Source organism: Neopsephotus bourkii, unplaced genomic scaffold, assembly GCF_033783945.1.
Source record: "Neopsephotus bourkii isolate Nb327-2 ecotype Australia unplaced genomic scaffold, CSIRO-AGI_Nbou_v1 NB_318, whole genome shotgun sequence".
Classification (NCBI taxonomy): domain Eukaryota; kingdom Metazoa; phylum Chordata; class Aves; order Psittaciformes; family Psittacidae; genus Neopsephotus; species Neopsephotus bourkii.
In genome coordinates, this window is record NW_026900826.1 from 4,455,198 (window position 1) to 4,479,062 (window position 23,865).

Below are 23,865 nucleotides of genomic sequence, written 5' to 3' on the forward strand. Positions count from 1 at the left end.
GGATTAAGTATTTTGCCATGGGTGCAGACACAGGAACTGCCATTGAGCAGGAAGCCCCACAACACAGAAGGCAACATGTGGGCAGTATACAAGCCCTTTACAGGTTGCACTGACAAATGCAGGACATCAATCATCCACTGAGACCAGAGCCTATTCCCACACCTCCAGCAGCTGCCTCAGTGTGTGAGATACCAAGCTTCTCACCACTCTTTGTGGGAGGTCCCAGGCAGGCAGATCCCACAAGGCATGCAGAGGGCATCTGCAGCCATCGCACAGCCCAGGCAATGGAGAAAGTTAATTTACAGCTTAATTCAGTACCAGAGGTGGCAGAAAGGCAGAACTAAGATGAAAGGGAAACACCAACTCAGATTTTCTTGCTATTTTAAATTTTTTTTTATATGTCAGGGTAAAAGCACAAGTTCTTCAGGAAATGAAACCTCTGTTTAAAATCATTCCACTTAGGAGAGCCAGGGCTGAAATGAAAAACACTAACCAGGACAATTTAGAACTCATGAAAGGCTTCAGCCTGTAAATCTAATCTCTAGCTGTAATGTCAGACCCAAGTAACAGTCATGATTGAAAAGCCAGAAGCAGAGCATTTCCTTTCTCAACCCCAATGTATGGTGGTGGGGATGTATCACCTTCCTGCAATTAAGGGCCCTGTCCTGCCTCAGACCTAGAGTCCTGACAACAAGCAGAGTTAGCAGCACTCTCAAGAGGACCCAGACCCAGCATGGCTGCTTGCAGTCAGCCTTGTTGCCTGGAAATGGCATCTCCTCCTTCTTATATCCTAAATTCATTCTATGACCAGTTTGTGCAACATAATTCTAAGGGAACAATAAGTCTCCTGTAGTCCACCTGCCTTTAATTACGAAGTCACAACCCCTGCAAACAGGCTGTGCTCTTTGATCTTCAGTTTAGTGCTGCCATATATGTTCTTAATCCATTTTTCTTTCCAAGTACACTTGTAAAGGCATGGAAAAGAGAATAAAGCAGAACAAGTTCCTGTTAAAGCTTAGGGTATTTTTTGTCCTAACCAATAGGTCAAATAGCGGACCTGCTTTGAACTGGTGGGGGCTCCTCCCTCATTATCCTTTGATGAAATGGAGATCTGCATGTGGAGACTTGCTGAGTGAGCACCCAGCAACCTGTTGGTGCAAAATGATTGCATGCATCCAGCAGGCAGAGGTTACCTACACCTTATCTCTTCATTTTCAGCTCCAAGTGGCCTATCCTGAGGAAAATAGAGGAAACAATTATTCATACAGGTCTTCTCATTTATCAAAGCAAGAAGCTATAGGTTCAAAGCGCATTAGATCAGAAGGCAGACTACAGGGAGCTTTCAGCTTCTCCCAGCTACCAAATTTGTGATTAAATTAATTGTACCCACTTTTCTCACACAGCTGGGCACCCATCAATCACAGTGTGTGTCCCCCCCAGTAACTCTAATTCCCTCATCTTATCTCCAAAGAGCGGTTATGCATGCACATTAGCCATTTCTGGTAGACTGCATGCTGTTAGCAGGCTGTTGAGAGACACAACCACTGTCCGAGCAATAATCACTCACTGTTCAGACCCCCACCACTCCCATCCTGTCAGTATAATTAAAAATCTGTTACCTGCTCTGCCTTGGCTAGCAACGGGTAGCTCCTCACAACAGTGCTCAGCAGACACAGAGCTTTAACAGATGGCAAGACAATGACACAGTTCAAAATCTAAATGTGATGCCACAAGATCAGAGTGGTGCAGACTTGGCAACAAAATGAAAAGCCTGAGAATTGTGGGATCAATAAGACATAGATGAAAAAAATAAATTAAATGCATCTCTCATACATTAGGGAGTGGGTGTAATTCGCTAAAGGACAAAAATAATAAGCTTAGTTCTCTGGTATGTTGCAGTACCTGCAGAACCTCTTTATATGTTTCCCATTTCCCTACTAATGATGCTACAAAGCAGTATTATTCAATAAAATAGCTCTTCATACTAAACACCCAGACACTAAGAGTTAAAACACATACTACATAGATTTCATTCAAGCAGTTAGAGCATACATGCCATCAGCTCTTTCTTATGGAAATCATGTACCACAATGGAAAATGAGGATTGCAACTGTCATAAACACACTCTGATTTTTGATTTTGCACTTTGATGCTTCGCTAGAAGTGAAAGCATGTATAAAAAGATGAATTGGACCTTCTGTTTTCATCTCTCACTATCAATATTAGAGAAGAAAGGCTAAAACAAAGACTAGAGAACCTCTGAGATCAAATCAGGATAACTCAAAAGAAATGCTCCAAAAGGGATGTGAAAAACAATGTCAAGAATTTCTTATTTATGAGGTTGTTAAGTTTTAATCAAAAGCATTTAAAATACCAGCAACTCACAAGCACTGTGCTTTCTTCATATCAACCTACAAGAAATTATGCCTTTGGTTCTTGAGCTTTTTGATAAACAACCAATATTCCACATGATGGATGAGTACCTAAACACGATGTGAAAGATTCCCATAAAAACACTAAAAATACATTGCATTTCAGCACTTTAAGCACATATCAGGTCTACACTCATCTAGAATTAGAGGCAGAGCACCATAGCAATTATTTCACATCTAGCTCTTAGGACCTAGTGATTTCTGCTGCTTTCACCACCTGAGAGTGGCATTAAATAACCCAAATCATGCAACAACAGTAAGAAAGTTATGTAGAATTTACTACCCCCATAAAGACTTCTGGGCTGTCAATGTGTGAGGTTACTGAGTAAGACGGCAAATGTAGAGATACAGACTAGTAGAGCACTGTGCCCTTGCCCCAGTGGAAAACCACATCATATTGTCACTGTGTTCTGCTGAGACCAACCTGGGGAACTACATCAGCTCTGGGGCCACAACACAGGAAGGATGTGGACCTGCTTGAGTGAGTCCAGAGGAGATCATGAACATGATCAGAGGACTGGAACACCTCTGCTATGGAAAGAGGCTGAGTTGGGCTTTTTCAGCCTGGAGAACGGAAGGCTCTGAGGAGGTCTTAAAGCTCCCTTGAATAAGTGAGACTCCCTTGAGTAAGGGATACTCTCAGATCCAGTTTGCTTTCTTCTAGCCTCAGGAGCAACACATCCATGACAGGGTGGATGTGATCCTTGCAGAATATTCAATTTTACAGGTAGAAAAATGACAGTACAGAGGAATCCCTGTTGCACAAAACCCCTGCAGCTCTAGTGCTCAGGCTGTCAAATAGTGTTTCCTCCCCTCTCCATGGCTCAGCCTCCACATGTTCCACCCAAGACTACTACTGATGTTCAGGATCTTGAATTTGCTTTCTGAAAATTGATGGTGCCCCTAAGGATTAACCAGGCCACTCTGCCTCTCACCTCAGGGCCACACGCTCTGAAGGATTTGAGTAAATTATATTTTATCTTCCCTGATCTCTGTGACCACATGTACTTTGTGCTCCCAGGGCACTCAAACACCCAGATTCCCTCCATTCCCTCCCCAGGAAAGCCAACCTGCCCCAAGGGATCCTTCTAGAGTACTGTGAAATCAGTTAAGTTGCAGGAAAACAAGCAATTGAAACAGATTCCACACAGCATTCAAAAATCAATCCTTAATTATGAATTGGCAGCCTCAGAAAGGTCAGTCTGAGGTGGGTAAAACAGCCTCACCAAAGAGCCATCAAAACTGATTTGAAAAGATTAGAGGGTAGAAAAAAAAACAAAAAACAAAAAACCAAAAAACCCCAAGAATGAGAAAAAAAGAAAAAATAAAGCTAGGTTTGTTTTGACAGGACTTCTTCCTTCCACTCACCCATTGGATAAAATCTAGGACTGGGAGAGTTGATGCTGTAACTGTCTCAAGCTCATTAGGTATTGACACTTACTTTTTGGAGCTCTTCATCCTTACATTCACCCACACTGTCTCCAGAACTAAAAATTGTTCTGCAAACTCTAAATCCATAGAATGAAAGCTTTTTTCAGGCATTATTCCCAATATATCATACAGATATTGTGCATCCTCTGCCCAGCAGAAGTTTCAGAATATTACAGTGGAAAAGCTACAGCAAAAAAAAATAAATGTGCACCTGACAAAACCAAACAAGCAAGGAGTAGAGCTCTTTGTTAATACACAAATGCAGCAAAGCATCTCAGTAAGTGCCTAACTTCAAGGAAGAAGAGGAACTTGAGTAGCTATTTCAAGTCTTTGCTGAATTGAGTTCCCACACACAGAGATTTCCTCCTTTTACCTTTCAGAAATATATGCGATTTTTCTGAAGCTACATGAGCATCTTTAAGTATTCAGCAGAAAAGATTCCAATCACAAGACAAGCTGAAATACCATCAGTAAGTTCAAGTTTTTGATAATGTTTACCTCATTTTCAATTTCAAAGTACACAGAATGCCATATCCTGCTCTCTTTTCATATGTAATTAATCCCACCAAAATCCTTTGGGACTACTTCTGAAAGTAAAAATGAGCAGGATTTAGTTTATAATCCAATACCAACAGAAAGGGAAAATATGATACAGTGTTTCATCCCTAGCAAAGAACCCTGGCACTAAATCCTTGTGAGTACAGTGCCAGTGTGTGTTCTGCAGCTAATCTGGCAATAGGGCAATTTCCTGTTTGTAATGTATATTTTTGCCCAAATGACTGTATAGGGACAGATGGTTACAACAAAGGAGGACAGTTTTGGAACGATACCACCTTCCCTCAGGAATATTCCACAAGATCAGTTTGGAGACTGCCAAAGTAAGACATTTTGCCAGGTAGCTGAATACCCTGAACACCTTCTTCAGTTCTGGCTTCTTTATCAAATTCTTACCATCTAATAAATATAACACTGGGAAAGAAGAACAAAAACACACTTCTGTGACTGGACAATGCTTTGTGCGTGACAGGATGTTGAGGCACATTTCAAGTTTTTATTGCCCAAGAAAGCAAAGCTTTCCTGACTGCATTTTCTGCATCCTTAGGAGCATGCCCTAAGTTACTGATTATCTGGGATCCCATCATCAGGTTTTCAAGAGAGATATTTGTTTCCTTCAGGCAGCAATGGCTCAAGCAGATCAAGTTTCTAAAATGCAGGCCACACAAATCTGACTTCAGCCAAGGGCTTTATTCTCCCTCATAATTTTCCACTGTTTTCTGCCACTGATTAACAGGCCTTCTTTGTTTTAAAGAGGAAATGAGGAATTTTTAGAATTATCTACAAAAAATACATGCTAGAGTTAGTATAGCAACCCATACATTCTTTATTTGAATGCCGAATTTGCCTTTCAACACCTTCAGCTTAAAATCCTTCAGGGTTATCAGGTAGTAAGAGTGATTTTTGGACAATGAGATGAAATCAAATGCTGCTGTGATCAACAAACTGGAAAACTGCCAGTTTTGATTTTGATTCACCCAAGTTTCAGAATTAAAACTGCATTTAGAATAGTGGAAATCTATCTCACCTTATATCTATCTGTTTTGCCTGTCTGCAGACTGAATAAGACATCACTTCAAGGCATCATACCTGGCCGAGATACATTCTTCATAAGCTCAAGGGCTAAGGGAAGTTTATAATTTCATTTTAAAATGCTGGATTACATTTCATGCTATAAATCATAAAATCTGCAATGCTGGAATCAGGAAATACATGCGACTATGTCATCAAGTGACTAGTTTGGGAATATTTCAGCTCTTTTTTCCTGTCTCCCTGGTGAAAATAGATTTCAGTGCTAAATTTGGTTGCTTACTAGCCTTATGCTGGTCTATTAGGATTTCTAAATTACATAAGCAGAGAGTTTCTGAAACATTGCTAAAGGGGAAAATCATACAGAATACAAACTGTTGCTAGATATAAGAACTGCCAGAATTCCCAATCATTTAACTTCAGAAAAAGCCGAGAAAGTTGGGGCTCCTCAGTCTGGAGAAGAGAAGGCTGCGTGGAGACCTCATAGCAGCCTTCCAGTATCTGAAGGGGGCCTATAGGGATGCTGGGGAGGGACTCTTCATTAGGGACTGTAGCGATAGGACAAGGGGTAATGGGTTAAAACTTAAACAAGGGAAGTTTAGATTGGATATAAGGAGGAAATTCTTTCCTGTTAAGGTGGTGAGACACTGGAATAGGTTGCCCAGGGAGGTTGTGAATGCTCCATCCCTGGCAGTGCTCAAGACCAGGTTGGATGAGGCCTTGGGTGATATGGTTTAGTGTGAGGTGTCCCTGCCCATGGCTTGATGATCTTAAGGTTATATCTAACCCTAACTATTCTATGATTCTAAAACAACAGCCAACTTCTTGTTTGTATAGAAGCTTCCTTATTCCCAGTCAGGTGCTTGGGGTCAGACTAACAGTGATTACTGAATGGCATCATATCAGTATGATTCATATTATCCTGATTTCTATAAGGCATACACATTAACAGTCAAGTAAAACTGTCTCATGACTCAGCCTGGCCCTAGAGGTCCCCGTTAGCGACACAAACCTATCAGAGCTGAGAAAGTAAGACTGACATTACATTTAAAATGTCCTGTAGGCTTCCAAGATAAAATTAATTGCTGGGCTAAGTCTCACTTTAGTCCCTTACTGTGCTTGGCAAAATTGGAAGAGAAGGAATGCATTTCTTGGGATTAGGTAGAGCATTTTAGACAGGACTCAGAAAAGCTAAGCAACGTGAATAAAATCACTGAGGAAAGAAGAGCCAGGAATAAAATTCAGGTCTGCTGTCTTGTAGCTATTTAATCATGGCTCAGCTAGTGCATGTAATGAGTAGAAAGAAAAACTGCATTCTGTATGTAAGATGTCAGAATTTCCTTCTAAAAAGGTAGATGAATTATAAAACTCCATACCAGTGAACACTTCCCCGCATCTATCATCAACTATGCTTAAGCATTTAAGACAACAGCACCAAATTTCTCATGAAGTGCTTTTAAGGTGATATTCTAGGGCTGTTAAGAGCAGCAGATGCCCATCTGTAGAGATCTGTTTTGACAGAATTTAATCCCTTTACAGTTCTTTTTTTGCATGTCTGTTTATTTTTTTATAATGTTGTCTCTTAAAAGCAAACTGCTACCTATGACATCGATGCATTCAGCTAGTCATGGACTTGTACGTTCACTAAAGATTTAGAAAGAGAAAACATATCAAATTACCTAGGAAGTTATAAATCAGAAGAAATGTGAACAGTGAAAGTTATTTTCTCCCTGCAAAACATGCAGGAAAAAGCAAGGGGTATCAGGTGAAAAGAAACAAAGAACAAAGGAGAAACAGTGTAGACACCCAGGGCACATCCATATCTTGAATACTGCAGGAATTTCTCATCATTCTATCCCACATACCATACAAGAAGAGTGGATGTAAAAAAGAGCAACAAAAATGCTAGAGGAGTATGTTTTCCTACAGAAAAGGTACAGATTAGGTCCCTTTGATTTCAAAAATATGTAACTGGAGGCCCACAACACTGCAAACACTGCAGGGGGTGACGAGAATAATTATTCAGCTTCTTGCAAAACCAGAACTACAAAAACCCTAATGGTATCAAACCCAAATTGTAAGTAAGTTCTTCCTCACAATAAGCAATTAAGCAGAGTATTCATCACCACATTACATTTGAGAAACTAAAGTATAGAGGGGTTAAAAATTGTTAGATACAGTCATAGAAAATAGGTTCGCCAGCGATTTCCAAAGAAATCCCTAAATGACTGGATTTATAAAAAAACCATGGAAAAGGTCACTCAGATGCACGCTTTGTTGCATTTCTCTGAAAGGATCTGTCATACTGGCCACCACTGGTAGTACAAGGTTAAATGAACTTTACATATGAGTCATCACAAAAGTTCTCCTATTTTCAGTTCAAAGGCTTTAAAGGTTTCTAAACTGGATTCAATATGATTGCCGTAAAAAGTGAAAAAACTATTAGCAAATTTTGGATGAACAGATGAAACTCATACAATTAAGAAAGATATAAATGACTGACAAAAAACTCCACACTATGGGAGAAGTAGTTCGGCAGAAGTTGGTATATCCTTAGAAAACAGAGAGTACTTTTAGATGTTCCTTATATGACCAGGTTCATGTAGATCATTACATATGATGCAATAAGAAAGTAAATTGAACTGAGTGAAGTGCAGACCCTTATGATCACTGGAAAAGCTTGAATATTGCTGCCTGCAGATACTATTTTCCTTTAACCAGAGGAAGTAGATAAATTTGTTGTTAGAGGCCTACAGGATTTTACGCTGCTCAGGCATCTTTAGTTTGACCTAAGAATGTGTCCTGTGTTCACAGCAGTGTTTTTAAGCAGAACCTGAATTCTATATATCTGCTGTAGAAAGCCTTTGACAGCCAGCAAAAGCAATTTTCAGAAGGCAATCTCCTTCCCTTTCAAAACAAATGAATCTCCATCAGCTGTGAAAATTGAAGAATGCCTCCTGTCACCTTTGTATCACCACTTTCTAACAGTACCAGTGACAAAATGTGGCACACAATCTCCTCCCAGGTCAACACCAGACATGGAGGTAGACTTCTATGGACAAAAAGCACAAGTTCTTAAAAAGCAGCATAGCAACATTCCCCAGATATCCCAGGGACCCTCTCTGTGAGGCAGCCGAAGCAGTAGTAAGGACATGCCCTAAAGAAATCTGGATTACAGCATATTTTGTGCATAGATCATTCTAAATTTATTCCTTGCTTAAGGATAAATACTATTTCTTTCTAAATATCACATAGGAATTAGGATCACATTATGATATATGTTTCTTCTGTTCCGAAAGCAAGATTTTCCCCAGAGATCATTCACAAACTGGGTAGAGCTAATCAAATTAGCCTTGAATGGCTTCCCATCTGTACCCAGGCACAACTAACCAGAGAAGGCAGAAGCAGCCCAGAGGAGCAGCCTGGTTGGTTCTTTCTGATTCCAAACCCACCATCAGTTTGTTAGGCTTGTTAGAAGAAAAAGCTGTCTTCACACAGCTGAGTTTTAAGACTGCTGCGTTCAGGTCTGCCACCTTTATGAAAAAAGCTAAATCTGTATGCCCTCTACTACTCTGTCCCTGAGTGTTGTGTCTAAAATACATAAAGCATGAATACATGGGGATTTGAAGTCTAATCTGAACGTGCTTGATGCTGGGAATGGCAGGCAATAGTCCCTGTATGAAAAAAAAACATTTGGTCTTTCCACATCTTGCCTTACCCAGTCCTAGAGTCAATTTCTGCAGCGAGGCTAAAAGAATTAAAACATTACCTTTAGAACCACCTTGCATAAACAGAGATAATGTAACCAATGCTAGCTTCAACACAGGAGAGGATTTCAGACAGCTTTTTATTTTCTCAAGTACTAAGAAATCTCTCAAATTCTCCACTCAGCAATCACTTCAGTCAAAGTGGATTACACCAAAGCAATTCTCAATCAGCAAGCCTGGTGCACAGTGAAGCCTTACAGAAAACAGCTCATGTAACTGTAAACAAGAATTTCTTCTCAGTTGCGCAGAGAGCCCTGCCTTGATTCCAGGTGGTAAGTTCTGGGTGCAGGATATTCTTGCCTTGTAAATATCACATCTATTTCCATTCAGGAGTCAGTTCCCTGTACTGAAACTAGGTCTCTAATAAATCACAATGATTGTAGAGCTAGAGCTGATGTCCCCCTTCACCCATTGCATACCTTTACTACCACATATATATGCGCCAGATAAAATGGTCTCTTGAGTACTTTCTGAAGGTGAAACAACAGCAGTTTAAGAAACAAGTGTCTTTACCAAACCAAATGTAATATGAAATACAAGAGATGTTGTATTATTTCATTTGTGAGAAAAAAACAAACAAAAAGGGAAAAAAAACCCAAAGAAAACAAACCAACCCCAAACCCAAAATAAAACAAACCAAAAAAAACCCCAACAAACAATTAAAACCAGCAAAGAATGTCTTCCAACTCAGCTACCTCCACAGATTCTTATTCCTCCTTCTGTTCCTACCTGTTCTCAAGTAATGCTGCTTGTTCAAAACACTATGGCTAAAATCAGATCAATTAGGTGACTGTTAAGAAAAAAAAACCACCTTCCTTGTATTTAGCAAACACCACCAAAGACTTATTATTAGTTATACCAATGTTAAAAATCATAAAACCAAACAACCTTAGGCATTTCTCTGCATATAGCCTTTTTAAATTGAGATCTAAAAATACATAGACAGACAACAAGCAGACTTCAACAATTTTATCAGTCGTTGATTTATTTTGGCTTTCTGCTCTCCCTGGTCGCAGTTCAGTGCAACCCATAAATAATTTAGGCTGGTGAAGGAGATTGAATTTTTGAGGCCAGAACAATAATTGAGGAATTGAACAGCCTGGAGACTGAAATACCATCTCCAGGGACATACGCCTTTGAACCTATTAGCAGCTGTCTATATTGCTTTTCCAGCCATTGACACATATGACCATGTCAACATATTGATTTATGTTTCTTTGTGTCGCAAAAGGACAGATCTTGTACGTGTTCTGGGCTCCATCGTGCTGTTACTTACAGAGTAAGAATATCTCAAGAATATCTCAGACTAAAAAGTCAGATCTTTCAAAACTATGGGAAGGCCCAGCTTCCTGTTAAGAAAACCTGCACCAGTTCAGCACAACTTCATTATACAGAAAGCAGTAATTTTCACCTTTTCCACAGAGTATTAGTCAGCACTTGCAAAGGGAAGACTGAAAGGGAAGCCTGGGAAGGCTGTTGCTTTTTTTCTTGAAACAAACCCAAGCAAAACAACAGCCCCTACCATCACCCACCACTTCATTCTTCTCAGCCGTTCTCTCAGGATCAAAAACTGACAAGCAAATGAGACTCCTCAGACAACTGAAGCAACAAGTGGCAGATTACAAAACCAACCCATAACCAAAGGCAAAAATAAGTATCTCCAGCTCTTACTCTGTCTGAGGACACGGAAACGGCCCCAGCACAACCGCGAGCCTGTGAGGACCATGAGCTCTCCATAGGCACAGCTCCTCCCAGGGCAGCTTCAGGGCCTCCTCCCCTCCGGAGCAACGCCCTGCCCTGCCCTGCCTGCCACTAGCCTTTGGTGGCAGCTTCCTGTGTGCTCCCACCACATTGCTGCTGCTCCACCGTTGGTGACACACACACACACACACACGTTTGATCCACAGCTCCATACACAGAAATAAACACTTCTTTCCCCCCCTAACTCACCAACCCATGAAACGTAAACCAAACGGTCTTTCTAAAATGGCGTCATTCGTCAGGGCCCACAGGCTTTCCGGGCATGACAAATGGTTCCACATACACCACCCCGAGAAGTCAGGTTTTGGAGAGTTATGATGACAATCACATACCAAAAAAGAGTAAAGCTTGATAGAAGATCCAAAAGGCACCTCTGAGGGTTCAGGGCTAGTGCTGCAACCTCTCAGGGCCAGAGGCCTGCTCAGGGCCCTGCAGCCAGAGGCAGTGAGGCAGTAGGCAAAATGCGTTAGCACAAGGTTAAGCTTCTCCTGAAAACAAACCCAGCATTTAACTTGAAATCATTAAAGTGATGGATTAAAAAAGGGGAAATATGAGAAAAAGTCAGTTAATAAATCACCATCAAAATCCATATTTTCACGTTTTGCACAGTCAGAAGAACACATCTGTTTTTGTTTTGCAAGAAAAGATGACAGCAACTGAAACTAAAAAGCATTTCTTAAAACTAGGGTATCACATTTGTACTGATTGAGCCCATCATACCTTGTTTTGAAGAAAGGCTCCCAATGGCATCAAGTACAAACACGAAACAGCATTTGTTGGATCTAGTAAATGCCAAGCAAGACAGACTGTATACTAGGATTAAGCACTACCAGTTACTCATACATGATTTTTGTGATTAAATGGTGACTCAAATGGACACATCATCATCATCAGTCTTGTAACAGACTGTACTCACAGTGCCTTGTGCTCCATTCCTACATGATCTCAGTATACACAGGATCAGTGATGGGGACATATGACACCAATAGAGATCTCTAATGAATAATGATGTGCTGCTCATAAAATACCATCTCTCTGATGTGCTGTTGGGGGAACTGATGGAAGGTCCTGCTTCCCCAAACGACTGGGCATTGATCAGCCCCGCAGGCAGGTAATGGGCAGAGACCCCCTGTTTGCACATCACCTGCACATCACCCACTCCTTTGCAAGGCAGCATCTGAGCTAAAGCTGTTGGGGAATGAGAAATGTGTTTACTTCCTGATATTTGGCAGTGTTTTTCCATGACCACCAGAATACCGCTCAGCTGGGACATTCTCTCTCCAAGTCTTGTAAACAAAATGCAAAATCTGAAATGATTTTCAGCTTTAGTTTCGTTGAAAGTTTTCATCCTCAGGATGCTAAGAAAACAACAGTTCTCCACCAGTTCTCTGAAGAACAATTCCTGTTAGAAATGTGGTTGGAGAGCTAAAAAGAAAAACCCTGACTCTTTCTCACCTCAGCAGCTCCTCAGGAAGATCTCTGCAGCTGGTTATGCAGGGATGTGCAGGATGGAGGATAACGAGGCCCATGCTGCTCAGATGCAGTTCTTCCCACCCCCCCACCCCCCCCCCCCCACGTGCTGCCTCAGCAGCATCCTGCTCCAGCTGACACAGACAAGAGGACATCATGGCAATCAAATTAACATACAAACACTCCCCCAAAACACAAGGGTGCCTTCAGAGCAGTTGCTGTAAGCATGTTGCTCATGACAAATTTTTAATCTCAACTACCTATGTACTCACAAGGTGTACCCAGCAGGCTGCAAGTCTCTGCTGCTCAGGAGAATAGCACACATGCTATTCCTCAGTACTAATTTTCAAAGCCCATGCTTACAATTATACTACTATGCAGGCTGTAATGAGGTACACAGGTTAAGCAATTCATACAACTAGCAGGATGCTAAGGATTTATGGTTGTACTCCCCAAACAGCTCTTCTCAGCTGCTGCACAAAGACTGGCTCAGTTACAAACCTTCCAAGGAAAGTGTTAACAATCCCATAGAGACACTTTTATAGAGCACACAAACAAATTAAGTATTGCAGCTCATTTAAAGATACATGGTCAGAAGAACTACAGATATTATGTACAACAAATTATTTAATGCTCAAAAACTTCCTATGAAGATTGTATATAAATATGACACAACATCCAATGGGATTCACTGCCTTTCTCTGCAGATTTACTTTAGTATTTTTGGAGAAAATTAAAACTTGGCACTCAATGAACATCGTATATCTTAAAAGATCATTAAAAAATCCCTATAATAATATTTTTAAATAAATTCCCAAGCTGAAATATTGAGTTCACTTGTATACTCACACATAAACATACTAATTAACATTTTGTGAAGGTCACCCTTCACTATTTGCAAGCATCTTAGTGTATATATAGCATGCATATATATATATACACACTGTATTTATACTGTAGCATCTTAGTGATTTCACCCCACTGACATATGCCTTCTGGCCAACTACCATATGCTTTTCAGATGTTACTTATATTACAGTTTACAGGAGAGATACTAATATTACAGATCCAAAATACTTCTCTGCTATCACCTTATCAGCAAAGTTGAAATGACAGCAAAGCTTTAATTTTATGAAAATATGAATTATGTATTTCTATTACTAGAATTCAATTATTTTATCTCACTAAAATGTATCAGTCTTCTAGATATCTAAACATAATTCATAAACCAAGAGATGAAAAACTGAGTACAATCACTGTTTCTTTCACACATACCCACTGCCTTTTTTCATATGTTCAAATATGACTCTTCTGAATAACACAATACACATGTAGGTGGTAGTAAGAAGTTTTCAAGTGCTTGATATAGCACATATTCAAGCTTGGAACAGAACTACAAATTACTGTTTTTCAGGATAACCTGCACTCACAAGAAAGTAAATACTGTCTTTAATGCCTTTGAAAGGCTTCTCTGATCACACCGTTGTAAATAAACTGCTGACAGTTGGAAAAAGCAAGCGTATTTATCTCAGTACTGATGACACACTGAATAAATACCACCAAATATGCAAAATACTTTAACATCATCATCTTTTCTATCAAAATAAGCTCAAATGCTAGGTAAAACAGTCAAAAGTGTGATTTACTGAGCATCACAATCAGTCTGATTACACATCAGATTTGAATTTTGGTATATCACGAGGATGGCAGGTCCAACTTCACACTGAATGTTATCATGACTGTTTTCCAAACAGCCCGAAGTCCTATACCGATTTGCCAAGCTTAAGTGTCAACTGCAATGTAATGCTGGGGAAACCGACTTAAAAAGGAAATAAACCCTATATGCATTCATAACAAACCCAAAAAAAGTCAGAATGACAAGAACGCAAAGAAGTCCGGACTGCACTGCACTGAAGAAAACAGTATATCCTGCCCTACCCCATAACCATTAAGACAGGTTTTTACCTACTCTTACCACTTTGAAAGAACAGATAAAATAAGACAAAATATGAAAAGCTCAGGGTTAACATCTTTTATTCCTGGAATTATCAGGGAAAAGTTATGCAGAAAGTGTAACTTTCGAAGGAGCACACAGTATCTCAAACAATATGCCTTGTTCTCCATCCTGCTGACATGTTCTCAAGTTACAGAACTACAAGCGCTGCCCAAAAAGGCATCCAACCTTACAATTTTTTTTTTATAAAACCAAACTGTAAATTCCAGCTACTCATTAAAATGCATTTTTCTTCAACCAGAAGGACAGTTCTGAATGATACCATGAGAGGCAACAAGGAACTGTTAACTGCTGTAGAGATATAAATAGAAAATAAAAGTCTTTTAAGAGTCCTCTTCCATAGCCACATCCTCTTGTAGCTGCTGCACCATTTTGTCCTCCAGCTGTTTTGGTGTGCCTTCAAAGCAAAGAAAAAGGTTAAATTCAACATGTCTCTCTAAACACGAGTAACTGTTGTTCTTTGGACAATGTATGTGTCTATTCTAGGAGTTTAGGAGTAACCCGTCAAGCTTACAAATATTTATTGCTAACCTCCATCACCACCTAAAATTACTCAAGAACTGTTTCAACAGAAAAGCTGATGCTGGTTTTATGCAAAATCTAAAAGCGTACATTTTCATGTACTATGGTCAACTTTGATAGAGCTCTTAGCAGAATCTTGCAAAGGACTATAAAAATGCGTTACTTTTAACAGATCAATGGTCTTCACACATCAGTTTTTATACCAAGATTTAAGCCCTCCTGAATGCTGTTTTGGGTGACAATTGTGTTAGCTCCCCATAATACTACCAAAAATAATAAAATCCAGGGCTGACATTTGATTCTGCTCTCCTGAAGGCCCAGCAGGAATTGCAAAGCACTGAAAATGTAGCTGTAATATGACAGATGTGCTGCACACTACTGTGCGGCATTCCGTTACCATAAGCAAAGCCAAACAACCAGGTTTATTCTTCTGAATTCAGATCTTTTTACATTCTCTCCTTCTTCCTTCAAACCAAAGTTTAAATTTATCCTGACAAAAGCTTGTTTGACACATAAAGCCACGGAGACAAAACCACTGGTTATTTTTTACAAAAACAGTAACTAATGGAAACTTCCCTCCATTACTCTACTTCATTAACTGTATTTTATAAAATAAATCATCTTTACAATCCATTTTATCAACATCCTCTAACACAAGCCAGTGCTTGTAATAGTTTAGAAACCAAAAAATTATTTAGGAGAAAGAGATTTCTCCATCTGAAAAAACTCACTTCACTAACAAAGAATACACATTAGTATATCTGAAATAGGTACAGATTTTGGTGAAAGTTTGCAAAATTTCCATGGTATTTTAAATACTGCTAGGCTTACACTGAAGAAACAGTATTTTCATGCAACTTTCACTATACACAGTGAATGACAATAAAACCTACTCTCAAAATTAGCTAAGAAATTCAAAAAGCAGTTTAACCGCTGAATTTTGTATCAACCAGTGGTATAGTTTGTTGAGTTCAAATAACCAGTTCAAAAGAAAGACTTAAAGAGATGTATTTGTTAACAAACACATGGTTCATAGAGTACCAGATGTTGAATGCAATTTAAAATACTCAAATAAGGAAAAGCCCAGCATGCAGGACTGGCTAAATAAAAAGCTACATCTGACTCAGACCAAAGGCACTTCTTATGTTTAGTGGCAAGAGCTATTCTCATATTCAATAGACATATTAATTACCAGAAAAATGCACAGGATTATTGATCCGTAGAACTAGTTATATTAAAAAAATCATCATGAAATTGTATCCACAAATTAACCTAAGATAACCAGGTAACTCAAGTTCTTACCTGCATGTGGAGCACGAAGAAGGTGGATATTCTGTTTGACTTCTTTGATGTCTTCTGCCTTCTGCAACTCTTTGCTCTTCTTTAATCTGGGGAGGGGAGAAATTAAATTCCATTACCTTCAAAGAGAAGATGTGTATTTTGTGCAAGACATATCTTTAGCTAAAGGTATGGAAACTGTAAATAACTATAATTATGAGGAAGTAAAGTATCTGAAAATGAATTCAAGCATATACTGGACACAAAACAAAACAAAAAAACAACAAAAGCCACTACTACACCAACTTCTACCAGAAATTTGTTTAAATCTAAGACTGTTTTACAAACAAGGAAATATAACTATTATCAAGTGTACAAAACTACATTTTCACTGGACAGCCAATGAAGCATAGTGGTCTGGTAGCATAGTAGAGCCCACTCGAACTATTCCACCCCATTAGTAGGATGACTGTGTCTGTACAAAGCAAATAACCATTTACAACTTTCAATAATTGTTTCTCTGGAAAGACTGACTGACTAAACAGGTTTGTAAGACCTCCCATAACATAAATAGTTCTCCTCACCTGTTCATAATAAATCTAGCTTGGCGTTTTTGCTTTATTTCCTCCACTCTCTTCATTGCATCAACTGAAATAAAGCAGAAGTTGTTTTAAATATGTTTACATACCTACAGTTGAAAATACATGCCAGTTTGCAGAGCAACAGACCCAGTATTCCATAATACCTCTATAGCAGAAGCAACTCTCATAGCATATGAGGAAGTTATTCCTTCCTCTGAAGAGCAGTGCAGAGAATATTCCATGTAGCAACTATGGTAGATTGTATTTTCAAACTTATTTATGCTTCCATGTTTGTATCTACATATATTTCCTACAATTAACCATCAATACAAAAGGCTTTTATTCTACTTGTCAGATGCAAGTTACCACCTTCTCCTATGTGACATTTGTTCATGACATAAGTAGTTCTTCTACTTTATAGCAATTGATTTATTAAACCAACTGAAGTGGAATGAGTGGGAAGAAAGAAACAAGTGCATCAGCATAACGGTGTACACTGGAAGCCCCTTAAAAAGCTGGAGAACCACTAAGGTTTTTTGAAGATCATTCAAAATAACCAGATCCTGGGGAAAACAAAGAAACCCCAAACAAAGAAAAAAAAAAAAGCTCAAGAAACCAAATCCCTACCCCCCCACCCCCCAAAAAGCCCCTATCAAGTGCAACTCCACATCTGTTCACAACTCAAACCTCCTCCACGTGTAAGAATCTGGTCATTAGCCCAGTAATTTCACATACAATTAATTAATACATCTACAAAGTCTTCTGAAAACATTTTTATATACAGTGAGTGCTCACTCCCCAAAGTTCACCTCTTGTCTTTTTCTACAATGACTCACCAGTCTTGTTCCATAACTCTCTCTGGTATTTCACTGGTTCATTCCTACGTTTTTCAAACTCAAATGAATTATCCTGTATTAAGAAAAAGTAAATATAGATCATATACAAAGCATATTTAGATCAATACATTCTTCCTATAGCACTCACGTAACTTGTTATTTTACGTGGTATTTCCCCCCCCCTTTCAGAATCTCAATTGCTGTACTCCATTTCCTTCTATTTTATAGTAATATATTTATAGCAATCCCTAAAGGTTGTTAAGAGTGGAGTGTTTGACCTCAAAGTGTCAGAACTCACAGTGATTTGTCTGAAGAGAAATATTCCCTCAGCTATTTCCTTTTAGTGAGTCAGAGAGGGACAGAGAAGACCAATGTGGAGTGGGAAGTACAGAGTAAACCAGACAGGTGGAAGGCAAAATTGAAAACATGTAGAGTAAGAAGCATTTAATCCAGGTCAAGTAAGTTCTGCTCAAGAGCCTGTATTTTGAAAAGGGTAAAAAACCCAAAAAAATCCAAACCCCCAAACTATTTCAATTTAAGAATATTGACACAATACAAATTCATTTGAAACTGTTGAGTATTTCATGCAAGGACACTGGTGTCTGGGGCAGCTGGAGGTTTTCCTTTTTGCTGTTTAGGGTTTTTTCCCCCAAGAGCTGAAGATGGAAAAAAAGCTTCCTCACTTTTTTTGTTAGGCATACTTAGCTTTAACCCAAATTTATCTGAGGACTTTTCCGTACCCAAAGGTTCTTTCTTGTATCAGACCAGCTGCTGATCTTTACTTGAGCTAAAGACAGTTAGAAAGACAGAAACTACACAGAACAGCAAGAAATAACACATACGCACTCACATCTGCATATGGCAGATGAATGCTAGTTTTCACTAGGGGACAGAATTAAGCAAATAGGAGCTGCAGAGCACACCGTACACTAACATCTACATGCCACTCCGCCTCTTACCAAAACCAAAAAAAACCAGAACCTAAAATTCATTTTTAGCCAAGCACGACACAGCACCACATCAATTCACTGCAGTTTATCCCCCGTCAGCTTCTACACATTTATAACATACAGTATTGTTCTGTATCCTGAGAACACACCACAAACAGCAAAAACAAGTCTCACAAGAGTAGAGATGTTCAAAGTGCCAGGGTCTTCTCACCTACACCCACAGGGTTAAACTACAGCTAGCACATACTGGCCAGTGAATCTTTTAAATTCCAAACCTGAGGGGACAGACGGACCAACTCTGCCTCATTCTGAATGACAGAATAAGACAGTCTTTCAAAAACACCTGATACGATTATATCCTCCTTCAATTTTTTAATATATATATATATATATAAACAAAAAGCCATAAAACACTTGAAACCTATGAAAATAAGTATATATTTAACCCTTTCCAATGTATGTACCTGCTTAAAGCTGCAAGAACTGTCACCTTCCTACAAACTACAGTACTTCCCATTGTCACAAGCCTATTTAGACAGTTTCCCCAAAGGTGCCTTCTGAAAGAACTGATACCATCTGAACTACAACAAAGCACTGTGTTTACATATTGATTTAACTCTCAGCATATATAGATATTACCTCAAAACTGGAGCATACTGTCACCTATTTAAGTATGTATAGAAGAATTTTTAAGTAAGTTATTTTCCAAAAAGGTAATTTAACTCAGCCAGAAACAGCCTGAAAGCAAGAAGTACAATTACAGAAGGTGTCAATTAATCATGGCTTCTCAGAGTCACATTACAAAATAAAATCGCATTCTTCCCCATGAAAGATCCACAGAAGGCAGCAAATCACAGTGTCAAAATACTTGCTAAATTGTTGATTACCTGCTTTTTGACAGAATACTCAGTCACAGTAATTCTTGAATTATTTAAGAACTGTCCCATGAAATGTTAGTGCTCAGTATTTTTACCACTGAAGTAATTTTTGTCTTGAAATTGTTTCTAAGATCTCATATTCTGGTTTTGAAACATACCTACTATGCAAGGACTTTCTCCATATGCTGTATACTTTAAAGATATTTCAGAAGGTAACCATCTTATTGTGTCTACACAGAGAGACTTCCTGTAGTACCCAGTAACCCAGATTATCCGATTGTGCAGAAATACAACTACCAAATGGGTATATACAGAGGGTAGAGCATTTATATATAGAAAAAAAAAATGCCTCTGATGTGGGAAGCACCATGTATTACTGATATAGACACCTGATACACTGGCTTCCACACCAAAGCTGAAACAGGAAGTTCCATGTTACAGTCAAGATGAATGAAGAAAACTCTCATGTTCACGTTCACTTCCACAATCCCTCTTTTTTCCACTTACTGTCTCTTGTCACATTCAGCTGACTGACCTAACCTGTTTGACTGAAGAGGCTGGATTTCTGCTGTTTTAGTGAGTTAATCTCAAGTGTAAACCAGGACAACTTCTTACCACTGTCAGTTCTTTGCCAGCTGCTTTCCGGAATGCTTTGGTCCACCTCATCTTTCTGGGATTTCGCTTCTTTTTAAAGTTTCTGTGGCACTTTGATTTGCAGAATCTAAATATCTTCAAGAAGAAGCGGAGGAAGAGGAACAAAATAAAACAAACGCTTACATTCAAATCATAAAATCTTTGAATAGTTCGGGTTGGAAGGGACCCTCACAGGTCATCTAGTCCAACCTCCCTGCAATGGGCAGGGACATCTTCACCTACATCATGTTATTTCTGCCCCACTGCAAGCGTTATATCAAACGCTGAAGATTCTCTAACAACACTGTTCATAAAAAATGACATTCATCCCACAAATGTCAATACTTTTACTTCAAATATCGCTATTAACAAGAATTTTCACACATATCCTCATTCTTTCATTTACAGTCATTTTCACAGTTGTCAAATATTTACAATTAAGCTGATCATAAATAAAATACAGCAGACTTGCAAGAATCAACTGCAAAAATAACTATAAAGCCAAACCTGTACTATGAATAAACAATTGTCTATACCTGTCAGCACTTCTTAGATACAGCACCATCCTGACAACAAAAAACCCTCACACCTCTCACATAATATTTTTGAATGCAATACACACACACACTAAGTCTGTCTTCTGGAGTGTAGCTTTCAGCCTTAAAGATTACCCTGCAACAGGACTCCTAAGCCCATCAGTTAAGTCCTGGACTGAATTTAGTGAAAGGTATTTTAAAGCATACACCAAACCATTCTAACTGACCTTTTTTCTCACACACGCCCTTTCCATTTTTCTAAAGGTTCTAGACTGGTTTTAGGTACCTGTCACTGCCTGCCACCAAAGCACCTTATGCTCACCTGGGTGATGCTTTCAGGCCCATTACAGATGCATTAAAAACTTCACTATTCATACTTTAAATTTTCCTTTTGTTGGTACTGCAATGATGTAATTAACAGCCAAGCTGGAGAACAACCTCTACTGCAAACTGTCTGCATCCAACAGAGATTTTCCAGTCAAAAACAGTACACGGCAAGATGCCACTTAGGGCATGGGGAGGAGAGAACAAGCAATACATGTAATCATACCCCTATTTCCAGTTCTTAATACACCTTAAATCTGTGCATCACCTATCCTGGCCTGTCTGGTATCCAAAGCAGAGCTGAAACTTTACTTAAGAATACTAAAAATTAAATTTGTTACTGATGAGGTTTTGAAAACCCTGTTTTCTTCAATCGCACTCTCCTTCCCATCTAAAGTCATTTATAGAGAAAATAGAAAATATGAAACCTATACAGAAGGGATCCATCTTCGAATAACTGTATTTTATTAAATGCTTCTACCATGTTTTTTCACCTTACCCCAGACAAACCTGCCGTTACATTAAACTCTTTCATAAGTTATCAGTTCACAACTCTCCTGCCATTATCCTACTTTTTCAAACACACACCTTGTGGCCATTTTCTAGTAAATGGGACTGTGCCAGCCTACACACACCTCTAAACTCCCAGAAACTGTAACTCAGAAGCTGACCCAGGCTTTGTTTTGACACCCGAGCACGGGAAGGAAGCTATCCGTAAGCTTCACGGCACCCTGGGGCCTGCAGTGCCCTGTATGGAGCACAGCAGCGGCTGGGAGACCACTCACAGTTTTACACCCGACTGTCGCCGCCACGCAAAGCCCTCAGTGCAGCGCATGTCCCACCGGCAGCCCCAGCTGGGTGAGTCCCACCAGGCACGCGGTGAGGTACCGGTCACCGCAGCACCGCACACATAACGGCCCACGCCGGCCGCGCGGTGGGTGACGCCGCCCGGTACACCTCGCGACCCCGGCACGGCTGCGGCCTCGCCTGCAGGCTGCGCTGGGCGGAGACACCGCGGCTCCGGCGGCGCAAGGGAAGCGCTGCCCCCCACCCCGGGATCCTGGCAACGCGTGTAACCGAGCCGCGTGAGAAGCGCACACCGGGGACGGGGACAGGGCCGCTTCCCGCTCCCGCAGCGCGGGTACCTTCGGGGCCCCACGTGTGACAGAGGAGGCCTCCCCGCAGCTCCCGTCACAAGCCCGGGCCAGGGCCAGGCCCAGGCGGGCAGGCCGTGATGGGGAGCGGGTGCCGGCGCTGACGGGCGGTCCGTACCTTGCAGTCGTTGCGCACGAACATGACGCCGTGGCCCGGGTAGATGGGCCCCGAGCAGAAGTAGCACTTCTCGATCCGCATCGCGCCGCAGGCCCCGCCGGAACCGCCAGCTCAGCTGACCGGAGGTGGTGCGGCACCGCCCGGCAGAGAGGCCACAGCGCCCCCTGCCGGCCGCGGTGCGCCAAGGCGCGGTGGGCGCCCGGTTGGGTTTGAGCTGGGGGGTGCTGAGCGGGGCTGCACCGCTTTGGCAGGTGGGAGAGCTACGGTGTGTTTTAGCGGCTGCGAGATCGCTGGTGAAAATAGCGCAGAGCAGGCACACAGGGAATGTGGAAGGCAGTACTGCTCCAAGAGAGAAGGGGCCACAAGGCCAGCCCCTGCACACTGCCGGGGCCAGTCTGCATGGAAGTTCTTACTGCTGTGCTTTGGGTGAAGCTATAGGAAAGTTCCACGCGTTGGCTGACTGGAGCCACAGCTGCTAAGTCACTACACAGAGGTACTGAGGGCAGGGGTGAGAAAAACTGTAAAAATGCCAAAAAGCACGGACGTGTTATGTTGACTCACTGGATAGACCCATCAGCACCAGACATGCCAACTGCAGTCCATGACACCGAGAGCATGGTCCGGCCTTTGAATGCACTAGAGAGAATCCTGTTGAAAGCTGGGAAATACTCATGCTCCTGGAAGCATTATAAAACCTCAGAACCCCCGAAAAAACAACCCATAGACAGAAATGAAGCTGGGGTGAACTCTTAGACAATACTGCATCTCCAAATCTAAGCTTTTCTCTTTCCTCTGCTTCCCTGAAACATATGTTGGTATCTTAGTATGGAAATCAAATACAAACTAAAAGCTTGTGTTTGATCCCTTCTGGCTTCTCATTATAAATGCTATGTTACAAATGAATGAAGCTGAAATAGCTTAGTATTAATACATGGATAAAGACGGTAGCCCATGGAAAGGGAGTCAGACACAGATTTTTAAACCTCTAATTGATTTACTCTGGAATTCAGACAAATCAGTTTCTGCTTCATTTCCATATTTGTAAGATCCAAGCTTCCTACAGGGGAATTAACTTTTAAAGCAAAATTTGAAGTACTGTCCAAAAGTGATGGCTCTGCATTACCCTAAGGAATCTGTTGCTCCTTCTGGTCCCCTCCTACAAAGTTACCTGTTTACTGTGAAAGGCTCTAAATCCTAGGTCCTGTACCTTCCTAAACTGTTTGCAATTGGTACTCTGCAATTTCAGAGTCTGAAATGTTCCTCACCACATAAGGCTTTAAAACCATAGTTCCTCCATTTAAAAGAAATTACCTTTCTGAGTATTTGGTAAAAAAATCCACCAGTTGAATTGCATGTGCCCTAAGGGCAGTTTTAGCTTTCTGGTTTCTAGAACAACAGAAAAAAGCCAGTCAGCTTGGGGCTGTATTAAGAAAGATGGAATTCAAAAAAGAATAGCCTTAGCTCGGTCATTAACCTTATCAGCACAGAACTTGCCTCCAATCTATTTGCAAACCAGACCTCGCCACATCCTACTGCAGGAGACAGAGGCTAGAACATATGACTTGTGACTACAGCTCTGAACTGACTCAGACCAGA

At 40.5% G+C, this 23,865-nt stretch overlaps 1 protein-coding gene across 1 annotated transcript; it reads right to left on the reverse strand.

Annotated features, from left to right (window-relative positions):
• Nucleotides 1-14,462: 14,462 nt before the first annotated feature.
• RSL24D1 (ribosomal L24 domain containing 1) lies at nucleotides 14,463-22,431 on the reverse strand. Its single transcript, XM_061347443.1, has 6 exons — nucleotides 22,270-22,431; nucleotides 20,120-20,233; nucleotides 17,677-17,749; nucleotides 16,844-16,907; nucleotides 16,284-16,369; nucleotides 14,463-14,856 (listed from the first exon to the last, which is right to left on the reverse strand). Exons 1-6 carry the CDS (start codon nucleotides 22,348-22,350, stop codon nucleotides 14,783-14,785), a joined length of 492 nt encoding a protein of 163 aa, XP_061203427.1. The 5' UTR covers nucleotides 22,351-22,431; the 3' UTR covers nucleotides 14,463-14,782.
• Nucleotides 22,432-23,865: the final 1,434 nt, after the last annotated feature.